Source organism: Marmota monax, unplaced genomic scaffold (assembly GCF_021218885.2).
Source record: "Marmota monax isolate L192 unplaced genomic scaffold, Marmota_monax_Labrador192_F-V1.1 WCK01_AAM20220418_F8-fsc00045, whole genome shotgun sequence".
Taxonomy (NCBI): domain Eukaryota; kingdom Metazoa; phylum Chordata; class Mammalia; order Rodentia; family Sciuridae; genus Marmota; species Marmota monax.
The window spans coordinates 2,375,892-2,391,332 of NW_026692132.1; the positions used below are offsets into that span (position 1 = coordinate 2,375,892).

Genomic DNA, 15,441 nt, shown 5'->3' on the forward strand with positions numbered 1-15,441 from the left:
TCTATCACTGAGCAGTAACACCAGCCCTACAAGTGTTTTTAACAGTATTCCTGTTAACATTCCTACAGGCTTCATATTAAAATGTTTTCTAAAATTGTTCACCACGTTGCAGAAACAGAAGTCTATAAATTTTCTTCTTGGCCTATCTCACAAATTCAAAACTTCAGTTATTACATATCCCTCCCAGTATTAATTTCCCTTCAGAAATTCCCTCTGATCACCTCTTATCCACCTATTTAAAACAAAAAACTTTGAGAATAGATTTCTTCCTTGCTCTATCTTTAACACCCCAGTAAAATTTGTTAACTCCAAGTTCAGACTATCTCTTGAATGTGTCTCCTTCATTCTGGGTACTAAATTTCTGAATTTATCATTTATGTTCTGACTTATTAGTTTCCTTTTTCATGCTTACCTTCCTCAAATCCATACTTCACACAGCTACAAGCATAACTTATTTAAAATAAGTGGCACATACCTGTAATACCAGCAATTCAGGAGGTTGAGGCAGGAGGATTACAAGTTTGAGGCTAGTCTTAAGAATTTAGCAAGACTCTTTAAAAAAAAAGGATGGGGGTGGGAGAATGTAGCTCAGTGGTAAAGTGCCCCTGGGTTCAAGCCCCAGTACCAAAAATAAATAAAAATTTAACTATGTACTTTGCATAACTAAGTCTTCAGTTGAAGACACCTTATCACCATCAAGATAGTGTCTCAATTATTTGCCATAGCATATAAGTTCCCCCACAACCACTTGCTTGCTCTGCTACAGTATCACCAAATTACATGCCGTCTTGTTTCATCTACCATCCTCCTGTCTTCACACCTCCCTCCAGCTTCCTTGGCCACTGTCAGCTTCTTATCCCAGCTCAAAAATCTTCTTTCCTGGGATGGGGTTGTGGCTCAGTGGTAGAATGCTTACAAGGCATTTGTGAGGCACTGGTTCAAACTTCAGCACCACATAAAAAATAAATAAATAAAACAAAGGTATTGTGTCCATCTACAACTAAAAAATATTTTAAATATAATTTTTTAAAAATGATTTTAAAAAATCTTTTCCAGAAAACTTAAGGCAAATTTCTTACTGTCCACTTTATCACAGCAGTATGTGCTTAACCATGATTTTACTTGTCACTGTAACCATTCATCTGTTGCCTCAATTAACTATAAATTCCTTTAAAAGTCAGAGAAAATTCCCTTTTTATCCATGGTGCCAATTACATGAGATACTTACATCTATGAAATGAACGAATGGTTTTGACTTAAACTTTATCTTTAGAAATTGACTCCTAGCTGGGCACAGTGGTGCACGCCTGTAATTCCAGCAACTTCAAAGTCAGCTTCCGCAAAAGGAAGTCACTCAGTGAGACCCTGTCTCTAAATAAAATACAGTACCAAAAAAGGAAAAAAATTGACTCCTACTTTCCACTGCCAAAGTTCAGGTCCTTTCTTCTACCTCTGCCCTCTTCCATCTCTTTCTGCTCTAGCTTATCAACCATCCTAAACGTACTAATTGTCACCTAACCTCTTCCTAAAGCACAATTCTCATCATTTCCTGCTTACCCTCAGGAACCCCTTAATGCAGATAGTCCCTTCCTCATTTTACTGCTGCTTTAGCAGTTCATAGCAACCACTGATTTTCCAGACAGAATCAGCTCCATCCTAATAACCAAATCAACTGGCACCTGGGCCAGGAAATGGCCAAACTCTCAAGTTTGCCTCAGCTGCTGGAGGTCATTTTTTTTTTAACTTTTATTTTTTAAATTCATGACAGCGGAATGCATCACAATTCATATTACACATATAGAACACCAATTTTTAGGGCTGGGGATGTGGCTCAGGCGGTAGCGCGCTCGCCTGGCATGCGTGCGGCCCGGGTTCGATCCTCAGCACCACATACAAAGATGTTGTGTCCGCCAAAAAACAAAACAAAAAAAAAATGTTAAAAATTCTCTTTCTTTAAAAAAACAAACAAAAAAAACCCACAAATTTTCATCTCTCTGATGGTATATAAAGTATGTGCACACCAATTCATGTCTTCATATATGTATTTTGGATAATGATGTCCATCACATTCCCCCACCTTTACCTCCCTTTCCCTCCCACCCCTCTGCCCTATCTAGAGTTCGTCTATTCCTCCCATGCTCCCCCTCCTTACCCCACTATGAGTCAGTCAGCTTATATCAGAGAAAACATTTACCATTTTTTTGGGGGGGCGGGGACTGGCTACCTTCACTTAGCATTATCTTCTCCAACTGCATTCATTTACCTGAAAATTCCATGATTTTATTCTTTTATTGCTGAGTAATATTCCATTGTGTATATATGCCACATTTTTTAAATGCATTTATCTACTGAAGGGCATTTACGTTAATTCCACAGTTTAGCTATTGTGAATTGTGCTGCTATAAACACTGATGTGGCTGTGTCCCTGTAGTATGCTGTTTTTAAGTTCTTTGGGTATAGACCAAGGAGAGGGATAGCTGAGTCAAATGGTGGTTCCATTCCAAGTTTTCCAAGGAATCTCCATACTGCTTTCCATATTGGCTACACCAATTTGCAGCCCCACCAGCAATGTCTGAGTGTACCTTTTTCCCCACATCCTCGCCAACACTTATTGTTTTGTCTTCATAATAGCTGCCATTCTAACTGGAGTGAGATGGTATCTTAGAATAGTTTTGATTTGCATTTCTCTAATTGCTAGAGATGATGAACACTTTTTCATATATTTGTTGATTCAATACCCTCTTCTGAGAAGTGTCTGTTCATGTCATTGGCCCATTTATTGATTGGGTTATTTGTTTTTTGGTGTTTAGCTCTTGAGTTCTTTATATACCCTAGAGATTAGTGATCTGATATGTGAGGGGTAAAAATTTGCTCCCAAGATGTAGGCTCTCTATTCACCTCACAGATTGTTTCTTTTGCCGAGAAGAAACTTTTTTAGTTTTAGTCCATCTCATTTATTGATTCTTGGTTTTAATTCTTCGGTGAGTGAAACATGCTAGCTCAATATTCTATATTATTAGGAAAAACACTTAAGCTGGCACTCACAAATCATCATGAGCTAGACATTTCTAATTCATACTACAAATCTTCATATACTATTCATAACAAACTATTTATACTTATTATTTCTACTAATCACATGTAAGTCTTTTTCATTATAGTACTTTGTGTCTGATTTACTTAACTCCTAAATCCCAGAACAAAACTTAAACAGTTCCGTTTTAGAGTTATGAATGCAACAATTAATTCTAATAAATAAAATTAGGGCCAAGCACAGTAGTGTACACCTGTAGTCCCAGCTACTTGGGAGGCTGAAAGCAGGAGGATCACTTCAGCTCAGGAGTTCAAGACCAGCCTTGGCAAAATAGTGAGATACCAACTTAAAAAAAAAAAAAAACACAAACAAACAAAAAAGACTAAGCACAGCTAATACATAAAAGAGTAGAATACATTTTTATTATACAACATTTTATTTAAAAAAAATTTTTTTCTTTTCATGGAATACATTTTCTTATTACCAATTCCCACAGTGGGCAAGTAATTTATTAGTTTTATATTTGTGGACAGATTATTTTAGGACAAGTAAAACACATTGGAGAATTACATCTGTTTAGAATTTGTAATATTCTGATGTGTCTACAAGGAAGACTTCTTCTCTAACTTGAGCATCTCTATATTCAGAAGCTTTCCAATCTTTCCTTCCTAGGACACAGAAATCTGTAATTTGAGATTTTAGCATCTCCTATAAAGTTTCCCTAGGACATAAAACCATCAGTAGCTGGTATCAACTGGACAGACGGAGAAGTTTCCAAAAGTAAACACCATCTAATTTTTTGCAAAGTCATGAATTAACAGTCTTTCCCTTTGTCCATTATTTCCAAGACAAATGCAGAAATGATCATATACTGATAATATTAAAGCTAAATTCTCTTTAAGAAGCTGACAAAAGCAAAAGCTCATATGTAAAGTTTAGTCATACTGTGAATCTCATGAACTTGAAGACAACCCCATTAACTCACTAGAATGCAGAACTGGTTCTCATAATTTCTTGAATACATTTCCTCTCAAACCTCTTCCTCAACAATTAAATTCTAAAATAACCACGTGATTAGAAGAAGGTTTGCCCACCAATGAACTTTCTGTTATTTCCTCCTTATTGTGAGCTGAATGACAGAGCAGAGGCAGAGGCATACAATCAATTCTCAAGTCAAAACGGTCAAAGCTTCCACAGCATGGCAACAGCTTTGCAGATGCCCACGTCATGATAGTTGAAATAACAAAGCCCAGCAAAGGTTAAAGCTGAGAGTGCCAAAAGGCCTGCCTTGGCAGCTTTCTGTGATGCATCCCCATGAACATAATCAGTGACAATTTGTCCAAGGCCCCTACAGGGGGGAAAAAAAAAATCACACATGAGTGAAGTTGGAAGGCTAATAGATAATGTATCTAAAAACAACAGCAACAGAAAAAACCCAGTAGTTTAAAAATGCAATTTCTCTCTGTCCAGCCAGTAACTGTTTGCTTCTTTAGGGGATAGGTGGAATTATTTCCATATTTTTGTTGAGACAATAAACCAAACTCATGGTAATAAAAGTCATAAACCAAAATGAAGAAATATCAAGATTTTCGTAATATGTCATAAAAATATACTCATACTCTTTGGAAATCAATTTTCCAGAGTCATTTATATCAGAAACAATAACTGAATGCTCCCCTGTTTACAAAGTATAGTTATAATTTAACTATAGAGCTTTTCATTAATTTGAAAAATATTCAAATTGATATTTGAATAGGAGATACTATGTGCCAGTACACAAAATGAAAATAATCATTCCATGCCTTTATGGGATAAATATTCTAAAAAGAAGAAAGAAAAAAATTAAATATATGTGTTAGTATGAAGAAATATATTAGACAATATATATTGTCTACCTCAGTGGTAGAGCCCTTGCCTTGCTTGTCTGAGATTCTAAGTTCAATCCCTAGCTGCAATAATATTAACTGAAGAAATATATTAGAAAGAATGACTTAAAGAACAGTCCAAATAAACGTGACAATGACTGGTATCTCTGAAGGACATATAGGTGGAGCATACAAAGAACAGTATGGGGGACACAAGGAACAGTATAGCTGGAGCACATAAGGAAAAGATTAGAGGAAATGAGGAAAGATCAAAGGAAGGCAGAGGTAGATTGCTTAGGGCTTTGAAGTCACAAAAATTTAAATTTTATTTGAAATAGGAAACCAGGAGCATGTTTTAAGCAGGGAGGATCCTAAGTAAGGAGTGATCTAATTTTACTATTTTTATAGATAGTAATTTTATTGATATATAATTTATACCATAAACTTCACTTTTTTATCTATACAATTCAGTGATTTTTATTATAGTCACAGAGTTGTGAACTATCATCACTATTTAATTCCAGGATATTTTTGTCATCCCCAAATAGAAACTTTCTACCATCAGCCATTACCCAACAACTAATTTGCTTCTGTCTCTGGATTTGCCTATTCCTTGTAAATGTTTCATATAAATGAAATCATGCAATACGTGGCCTTTGAGTCAAACTTTTTTTATTTAGCATTTTTTCAATGTTTACCCACATTGCAGCATGTATCAGCACCTCATTCCTCTGTATAGCTGAATAATATTCCATTGTATGAGTATGCCATATTTTATTCAGGTATTTATCAGTTGATGAACATTAGGATTGTTTACACTTTTTAGCTATTATAATGTGCTATAAACATTCTTATATAAGTTTGCAGGTGGAAACATTTTCAATTCTCTTGGGTATACACTTAAAAGTAGAATTACTGAGTAACATGATTACTAACTTTCGTTGGAACTGCTAAGGTATATCTAAATGTATAACATTTTTACATTTCTAGCAGAAATATATGAGAGTATCAACTTCTCTACATCTTTAGAAACACTTGTAATTGTCCGTTTTCTTTTCCACAGCCATCCTGAGTAGGTGTTTGGTAGTTTTATCATTGTGGGGTTTTTTAACCTGCATTTCTGTAATGACAAATAATATTGTCCAATTTTTCATGTGTTTATTGACCATTTATATCCTCTTTGGAAAAATCTGATTTAACTTTAAAAAGGTCACTTTGGCTATTGTGTGCGAATGGAAAGCAGGAAGAGATAAAAACAAAAGCAGAAAGTAACTGAAGTGACTTAAGCAAGACTGTTGGTTTAAAGAGACTCTGACCAAGGAGGTGATGTTAACTCACAATTCAGGCTACGTTTTGAAGAGAGAACTAATGGAAACTAAAAGGTAAGACAAAAAGAAACATCTAGAATTAATTCTAGGATTTTTAGATTGAGCAACTAGATTTAATAGAGGAGGAGGTTTTAAGGGGAAATCAAGAGAAATCTGGAAGAGAAAAAGAATGATTTGGGCAATATTAAATTGGGCATGATGCTCAGACATCCAAATAGACATGTCAATTAGACAACGGGATAAACAAGTATGCAGCTCAGGAAACGAGGTCAAAGCTGAGTTTGTCTGGGTAAACTACATAGAACATCAAGAAAGTCAAGATTAGCCAGGCATGGTGATGCAAGGCTGAGGCAAGAAGACTGTGTGTGTACAGAACCAGCCTCAGTAACTTAGCAAAACACGGTCAAAATAAAATATAAAAAGAGCTGGGAATATGGCTCAGTGGTCAAGTGCCCCTGGGTTCAATCTGCAGTACCACCCCCCCACACACACACACCAAAAAAAGCTCCTCAGGAGCCTGAAGCAGGAGGATCATGAGTCAAAGGCCAGCCCGGGCAACTTAGCAAGACCCTGTCTCAAATTTTTTAAAAATATATATTTTTTAAAGGGCTCAGTGATAGGGGCTTACCTAGCAAGCACAAGGCTAGGGGTTCAATCTTCAATTGCCAGCACCCCCTCCCCCACAAAAAAAGTCAAGAAAGTCAAGATTGAGCTCTGGTGACTTTATCATTCGGAGATCAGAAAAGAGGAGAAAGAGCTGAGAGGAAACATCTACAAAGAATCCAGAAAGAGAAAAGTTGACTTAAGGAGAGACCAGTCAATTGAGTTGAATGCTGCTGAAAGTTCAAGTGGAGGACAGAGAATAGACAACAGGATTTGGAAAGATCAAGGTCTTTGGTAAGAATGACTTAAGTGAACTGTTGAGAAAAAAGCCTAATACAGTTTAAAGAAATTGGATGCTGGGGCTGGGATTTGGCTCAGCCGTAGAGTGTTTGCCTAGCACGTACGAGGCCCTGGGTTCAATCCTCAGCACCACATAGAAACAAACAAATAAACAAAATAAAAGTATTAAAAAAAAAAAAAAGAAAGAAATTAGATGCTGAGGAACTGGAGCATAGACAACTCTTTCAAGTAATTTTTTCTGTGAAAAGGATAAGAGAATTAGTAAATGGAAGGAAATGGAGTCAAGAAATCAACTGAGATGAAAATGTATTTCTTTAGGATTATTCTCTTAGATAGACCTCCCTTCCAGGAACCATACTTATTTCTTAACCCAGTCTTAGAAAGCCTGGTAAGTAAAACCCCCCTTTAACATTAGTTAGAAATTTAGTCTGACATGTCACTTAACCTCCCTGGGATTTAGTTTCCACATTGGTAGAATCACAGGGTTGGTTAAGATATTCCAAGACTTTCTAGTTCTAACAATCTTAAAACACCTTCCCCCTCCCACCAATTATATTACATTGTCCTTGTAAAACAACAACTGAGTCAGTTGTGATGGTACCTCACACCTGCAATTCCAGCTATATGGGAGGCTGATGAGAAGAGACTGAAAGTTCCAGGCCGGTCTAGGCAACTTAGGGAGACTCTATCTCAAAATAAAATTAAAAGGGCTGGGGGTATACCTCAATGGCAGAGTGCTTGCCTAGCATGTGCATGGTTCTGGATTCTATCTGCAATATCTCCAAAAAAAAAGAAAAGAAAAAGAAAACAACTCAGGACATTCAACCTGTTATTTAAACTCCTTTATACGTTTCATTAACTTAGCAAGTCTTAAAAGATAAGTAAATGGAAAATGGATATGCACTCATTCAACATGTATTCACAATATGCTATGTGTCAGCTACTATTTTAAGTACAAAAGATACAAGAGCAAATAAAAATAATTTTAAAAATGCATTTTTTTTAAGGCAAGAGTAAACTATAGTATCTAGGGATGCACATTTGAGGGATAAAACTATGACAAAATGCAAGGAAGTGATTACTATAAAAATCAGGATCATGATTCCAGAGGGAGAAGGAATACTGAGCAGTTATGACTGAGATGAAATACAACGCAGAGGCTACTTGAATAGGTAGCAAAGTTCTATTTTTGATCTGGGTGCTATTACCCTTATAATTCATTAAACTATAGATCTAATTTTTGTGATTTTTCTGAATCTGTACTTTCATTATGGTGTTAAGGGTGGGAAATGACAAATATACAAATTAATAAACAGCTGATATTGTATATTAAAAGGTTATAAGCACTATTGATAAAAATAGAACAGAAAGATAAGGAATATAGAAAAGATAAGAAACATTACACTTCTGAGGAATTAGTTTGGGAAGGATTTGTTGAAAGAGTGACATTTAAGATGTGAAGGAGATGATGGAACAAGCCAAGTATGTAACTACCAAACTTTCAGATAGAAAGAACATTAAGAGTAAAGCTAGGGTCATGGCTCAGTGGTAGAGTGATTACCTATCATGTGTGAGGCACTGGGTTCAATCCTCAGCACTTCATAAAAATAAATTAAATAAATAAATAGATAGATAAAATACAAGGTATGTGTCCATCTACAACTTAAAGAAAAAAAAAAAAAGAGTAAAGCCCTGAAGCCTGAAGTGTCCCCAGTGTGTTTGAGAAATATCAAAGAATAATCTGATTAAAAAAAAAAAAAAGAATAGCTGGAGATGAGGGAAGCAGAGGACCAGATCATGTAAAGTCTGAGGGCAGAATCTATTTATTTACTTATTTTTATTAGAGACAGGTCTTGCCAAGTATGGTGGTGCACACCTGTAATAGTAGCTACTTGGAAAGCTAAGGCAGGAGAAAGTCCCAAGTTTGAGGCTAGCTGAGTAATTTAGCAAGACCCGGTCTTAAAATTAAAAAGTCAAAAGCGGCTGGGAATGTAGGTCACTTCTAAGAGTGCCCCTGGGTTCAATCCCAGTACCACAAAAAGAGAGGAGATGGAGAGAGACACTGTGTTGCTATGTTGCCCAGGCTGATCTTGAACTCAATATTTTCTCCTGTCACCTGGATGTGGTGGCACATGCCTGTAATCCCAGAGACTCAAGAGGCTGAAGGAGGAGGATCACAAGTTTGAGGCCAGCAATTAAGCAAGGCCCTAAGCAACTTAGTGAGACCCTGTCTCAAAATAAAAAATAAAAAGGGCTGGAGATGTGGCTGTAGCTCAGTGGTTAAGTGCCCCTAGATTCAATCTCTATTTAAATTAGAAAAAAAATCTCCTGTCAGCCTCCCCAATAATAGTTCGGACTATAGGCATATGCCACCATGTCCTAGGTCATGTACAGTCTGTAGAGCACTGAAAAATTCTTTTAGTTTGAGTAAGATTAGGAGATAAAAAAGGGTTTGATAAGGGGAATGTCTTTTCCTAACTTAATATTTTAACAGGATCACTGGATATGTTGTGTTGGGAACAGATAGTAAAGGAAGAAGTTAGGAGATTACTAGTGGAATTAAGGATGAGATCAGGTTTGACTTGAACAAACAGAAGCAAAATGGAAACATTGTCAATTAAGATAGGTAAGGGTACAGGAGGACCAGATTTGGAAAAGACAGGAACTCAATTTTATTTTTATTCAAAAGCCTGTTTAGATATGAAAATGAAAACATCAAATAGACAATGAATATATGTATCTGGATATATAGTTTTCTACAAGTCTTGAATATCTCAATCAACTTCTCCCTCACATACAATACAAAACTCACAAGCCAAGCAAACTGAGCAGACAACATAATACTGAAGAGACTGTTATACTTGCCAGTGACTATGAAGAGTGAGGACTGCAGCCAAGGAGTAGTCCATTGCAGAGCAAGGATTCAAATATGCAGCTGGAAGCAGGCCCAGGAGCAAAACACTGACAACCCTCTCACTAGTCCAGTGAAGAGATGCAGCCTTGGAACCAGCTGTAAAAACAGACCAAATTCCATAGAGTTAAGAGAAGAGGGCTGGGGTTATGGCTCAGCAGTAGAGCGCTCACCTAGCACGTGCGAGGCCCTGGGTTCGATCCTCAGCACCACATAAAAATAAATAAACAAAATAAAGGTATTGTGTACAACTAAAAGATAAACATTTAAAAAAAAAAAAAAAAAAAGAGAAGAGACACACAGCTCTCATGTTCAACATTTAGCACATAATAACCTAAAATGAGAGAACGGCAAACAGTATACATGCAACATTTAACTGAGCAAAAAGAGATTAAGATATAAAAACAGGTCACTGAGAGAAAGAACATTCCTTTGTTGAAGTCTTTTAGCACTAGGGTGTCTCATGCCTATACATATTAATTAGAAGACAAACATACTTTGCTTATTAGCAAGAAGGCAGAATTAAGCCAACCTTGGACTTCAGTGAAATAGGTACCTTATGAATATAAGTTAGCAACATCTGAGGAATTACTTGTTTTTTTAGACCTTCTAACCTTTGCAAGTAATGTAGTATTATCCTCTGAAAATAAAGTTAAATCTACCAACTCAAAGCAAAGCAAAGGTCTGAGGTCAACTTCAGAGATCATGGTCCTTCTTCTGACCTGGACTTACAAATAAGTCCAAAACAAATGAAACACAAAAAATATTATTAGGGGCTGGGGATGTGGCTCAAGCAGTAGCGTGCTCGCCTGCCATGCGCGGGGCTCTGGGTTCAATCCTCAGCACCACATAAAAATAAAATAAAGATGTTGTGTCCACCGAAAACTAAAAAATAAATATTAAAAAAAAAAAAAACTCTTATTAAAGTAAAAAACAGTAGGGACTTTAAATATCTCTTTGAAAGACTATCTTTTTTTGGTTACAGACCCCTTTGGGAATCTAATAAAAGGATGGAGGAGTTTCTTCCCAGAAAAATGTACATAAATACATATTTATGTATACAACTTCAGAGACTTTTCTTCAGCCCTGTGTACTCCAGAACCACTTTGCTAAATCCAACCATACTAAGCAAAGGAATCCACAAACAAAAAGTTTTTTCAAAGCTGGGTATGGTGGTATATGCCTATCATCCAATGATGTAAGAGACTGAGACAGGAGGCTCACAAGTTTGAGGCAAGTCTGGGCAATTTAGCAAGACCACGTGTCAAACTAAAATAAAAAGAGCTGGGGATATAGTTCAGTGGTATAGCAACCCTGGATTCAATCACCAATAATAGGAAGAAGAAGCAGAAAAACTATTCTCACTTAGGCTCTCATAACTAATGAGTGAAGTCTTTATATAAAACACTGTTCCCAGTAGCTTGGGAGACTGAAGCAGGAGGACTGCACATTCAAAGCCTGCCTCAGAACCTAATGAAGTCCTAAAGCAATTCTGCGAGATCATCTCAAAATAAAATATAAAAAAGGGCCGGGGATGTGGCTCAGTGGGTTAAGCACCACTGGGTTCAGTCACTGGTTACTAACTGCCACTCCCCAAAAGCCAATCACTGATCTCTCCAGACTTTAAAAATAAAAATATGGTTGGGTCATTATTTACTTCCTCATTTTTTTGGGGGGGTGGAGGGTGGGGATAGGTACTAGGGATCAAACCCAAAGACCCTACACCAGTAAGCTACAACCACAGTCCTGTTTATTTCAAGACAAGTTGCTTAGGGCCTCACTAAGTTGCTGAGGCTGACCTCAAACTTGCAATCCTCCTGCCTCAGCCTCTTGAGTTGCTGAGATTACAGGTGTTCACCACCACATCCAGTTCATCTTCAGATTTTCTAAGACTAATCTGAATAATACTAAATAGCATTCCTCTAAGAAATGCCATATGGTTTTAAAGTAACCTAAAAAAAAAAAAAAAAAAAAAAAAAAATCCCAGCTATAAATACACATTACAGTGCACGGACATGACTTTTTAAATTGTCTCAATTATCTACATCTGGCTCCTATCCATTAGCTAAATATACACAAGTGATTAAATTGTACTGAGCAGAATCTTCCTAAGCATTTTCCTTTTTAAAGAAATTTTTAAAAAATTTTAAAGACCTAATTAGGCCAGAAGGTTCTCTCTGAGTATAAATGGTATTATTCAACTATGCTGTCATTGTCTGCCTAAAATTAGCTCTTCATTTGATACAGGTGGACAGAAGAGTCCCCCTAATAGACCTCAAGCCCTACCAAAGACATGATAATGAACCCAGGTTAGAGCCAAGAAAACAGCAGTGATGGAAAAACATACAATGGCGGTTTGGTGACAGGTGAATGTGCTGTGTTGCAGTCCATCCTGGGGTAGGTCGGTCCTGGAGAAATGCTGAGATGTGAGCAGGTCTGACCAATGGGGTTCGGAGGAACAGAGCTGAGGAAAGAAACATTACAGGGATCATAAGCACCTCTTCTTTAACAGAACTGACAGACTTTCTAAGTGATCATAACAAACAAACTACTTAACCCTAAACAGGACATAATAGCTCATCTACAAAATGAAGATAGTATTGATTTCACTGGGTTAACTATGAACTCAATCAGGTAATCATCAAAAGACTGAAGACTCAATGAAACACTTATGCAAAAGGACCTCACTTTTATCTACTTAAAAAAAAGGTAGCTTCTTCTCTATTCTCATCTATTTATCCAATATTTACTAAAATCAAGACTATGCTTGGTTCAGGAGCAAGACAGATAAAAGACAAAGTCTCTGCTCTTGAAGAATTCAGTCCAGTCTGAAAAGTTCACATATTAACTTCTTCCATTTCAAGACCAATGTCTCTACTTAATACTGTCGAACCATTTCTATCTCTGTTGGACCCTATCTCTTGGTTGAAAAATAGACCTAATTCACCCAGGTGCACCACTTTTTACCTCTGACATAATAATCAGCTTAATTAAATGGGGTCTCTAAGCCTCAATTTCCTCATTTGTTAAAGAATAATAGTACTTACTTCACAATGTTAAAAAATTGATAATATATATAAGGGATTTAGCACAGTTTTCATAAAATTGAAGACACACAAGAATTCATTATTATTTTATCTCCTGTATCTTTAATTTCTCCTTCCATTTGGCTATCTTCCCTCAATGTAATATACTTAACCCTTACTTTAATCCCATGTCATTTAAGAAATGCCGCACACACTTTCCCAGCTCTTTCTTTCTTTTTCTTTCCATCTTAACTCAGGGAGATGACACTGCGCCCAGACTTCTACCACAGTGTCTCCCTGACTTGTATCTGAGTCTACTATATCTTCCATCAGAGCCATGTACTATATTGTTACCAAATTGATGTTTAAATTGCAAATCTGTCAAACATTTTTTTTTTAATTTTTTTAAGAGAGAGAGAGAAAGAGAATTTTTTAATATTTATTTTTCAGTTCTCAGCGGACACAACATCTTTGTTTGTATGTGGTGCTGAGGATTGAACCCGGGCCACACGCATGCCAGGCGAGCGCGCTACCACTTGAGCCACATCCCCAGCCCCTGACAAACATTTCAATGGCAACCCTTTAGGAGTTGGAGGACAGCCTGGACAAAATATGAAGATTCTGTCTCAAAAAAAAGAAAAAAAGAAAGAAAAAGTCAGGCACAGTGGTGCATGCCAGCAGCCTGGGAGGCTGAGACAGAAGAACTGTAAGCTCAAGGCTAGCCTCATCAATTTATCAAAGCCCTAAGCAACTTAATGAGACCCTGTTTCAAAATAAAAAGGAATGGGGATGTGCTTAATGGTAAAGCACCCTGGGTTTGATCCCCAGTACAAAAAACAAAAACCAAACCAAACAAACAAACAAACAAAAGCTACACTTCAATAAGGTAAGGCACACAATCTTATATTAAGATCAGTTCTTGGGGTTGTGGTTGAGTGGTAGAGTGCTCGCCTAGCACTTGTGAGGCACTGGGTTTGATCCTTAGCACCATGTAAAAATAAAAATAAATAAAGGTATTTGTCTATGTACAAGTAAAAAATATTTTTAAAAAAAGGATGGATTCTTTTATGATTCAGTTTCACTTCACATTTCTAAACTCATTTCTCACCTTGATCTTCATGTTCTCACACTATTTGTTTTCTCTCATACCATGCAGATTCTATGCCTTCATCATTGTTTTTGCTCATTTCAGCAGATCCTTATTTCCTTACTTTCTTTATCCTCAAGACTCAAATCAGGCATACCTCTTTAGGAGCCAAGTACTGGCCAAATAACACTGTTATACTGTGTCCATGCATAAATATATAATTAAAAAGCCCAAAATTATGTATAACAATAATACATAATTATTAAATTATTAAATCTTAGATCTTTAAGAAAAAAAAAAAAAGAAAGAAAGTAAGAAAGAGAGGAGGGGTGGTACACGCCTATAATCCCAGCAAATCAAGAGCCTGAGGCAGGAGAATCTCAAATTCCAGGTCAGCCGCCACAATTTAGTGAGACCCGGTCTCAAAATAAAAAGCAAAAAGGGCTGGGGATGTAGCTCATTAGTAAAGAACCCCTGGGTTCAATCCCTAGTAGTAAAAACAAGAACAAAAACAAACAAAAAAAACCAAGACAGGGTAATCCTTCCAAACTACAGCTAAAAATATTCCTTCTCTGAACTCACATAACAATTTACTTACACAACAAATTTTTGCTTTATGTTAGATTATTGTTATCAACATTTTCCCTAAAAAATGAAAGTTCTTCGAGGGCAGGCGTTACGTCTTATTCAAACTTGTATCCAGCCTTACTTCAGCACTGGTAGAACATAAATGCCCAGTTACAAGATTATCGAACTGATCCCCTACATCACTCTTAAACACAACTCGTTAGGAGAAACCTGAGAAACCACGCATTGGGACTCTTTCTCCTGGTGCAAGGTAAGAAAAAACAAAGAGTTCCTATGTGGAATATCCTCGGGAACACTGTAACTTCCAGAGGAACTTTCTTCCAAATTACCCCATCACCACTTCAGCCTTAAATAGGTGTGATACGCGCTCAGGTGAACATTTGGGCCCGCAGGCCACAGTGGTCACTGCGGTGATTCGCACAGAGGCCTGAGGCGCAGCAGAGAGGGAAGACCTTCTACTCAAGATGTCTCCCCACAGGTCAGAAGAGTCTTCACTCCCATCCCCTTCCTCGGTTGGAGGCTGCGCTAAACAACTCTACCTGCCAGGACCCCTCACCTCGGCCTCCTTGAGCACCGCAGAGGACACCGAGCCTCAGGAAAACCGCCATCTCGCTTTTGAGGGCTCAAGGTCGTCCATCAACCCGGAAGCAGTTATGCGACAACTCCCACCCCACAACGACCACAGGAAACGCGGAGAAA

At 37.2% G+C, this 15,441-nt stretch overlaps 1 protein-coding gene across 2 annotated transcripts; it reads right to left on the reverse strand.

Annotated features, from left to right (window-relative positions):
* Positions 1 to 3,434: 3,434 nt before the first annotated feature.
* Sdhd (succinate dehydrogenase complex subunit D) lies at positions 3,435 to 15,440 on the reverse strand. 2 transcript variants are annotated; one of them, XM_046465773.2, is made up of 4 exons: positions 15,299 to 15,440; positions 12,389 to 12,505; positions 9,996 to 10,140; positions 3,435 to 4,382 (listed from the first exon to the last, which is right to left on the reverse strand). In XM_046465773.2, the coding sequence occupies exons 1-4, from the start codon at positions 15,348 to 15,350 to the stop codon at positions 4,217 to 4,219; spliced, it is 480 nt and encodes a 159-aa protein (XP_046321729.1). In that variant the 5' UTR covers positions 15,351 to 15,440; the 3' UTR covers positions 3,435 to 4,216. The 2 variants fall into 2 exon arrangements, with proteins under 2 accessions (XP_046321729.1, XP_046321735.1); XM_046465779.2 differs by lacking the exon at positions 9,996 to 10,140 and having other exon boundaries at positions 4,294 to 4,382.
* Position 15,441: the final 1 nt, after the last annotated feature.

What these genes read in the sequence shown, in the direction of transcription:
- Sdhd (XM_046465773.2), bottom strand. Translation starts at nt 15,350, where the DNA reads ATGGCGGTTTTCCTGAGGCTCGGTGTCCTCTGCGGTGCTCAAGGAGGC. An exon ending in CGGTGCTCAAGGAGGCCGAG is followed by an intron (nt 12,506 to 15,298) that starts GTGAGGGGTCCT and finishes TTCTTTCCTCAG; the next exon opens with CTCTGTTCCTCCGAACCCCA. An exon ending in CCTGTCACCAAACCGCCATT is followed by an intron (nt 10,141 to 12,388) that starts GTATGTTTTTCC and finishes CTGTTTTTACAG; the next exon opens with CTGGTTCCAAGGCTGCATCT.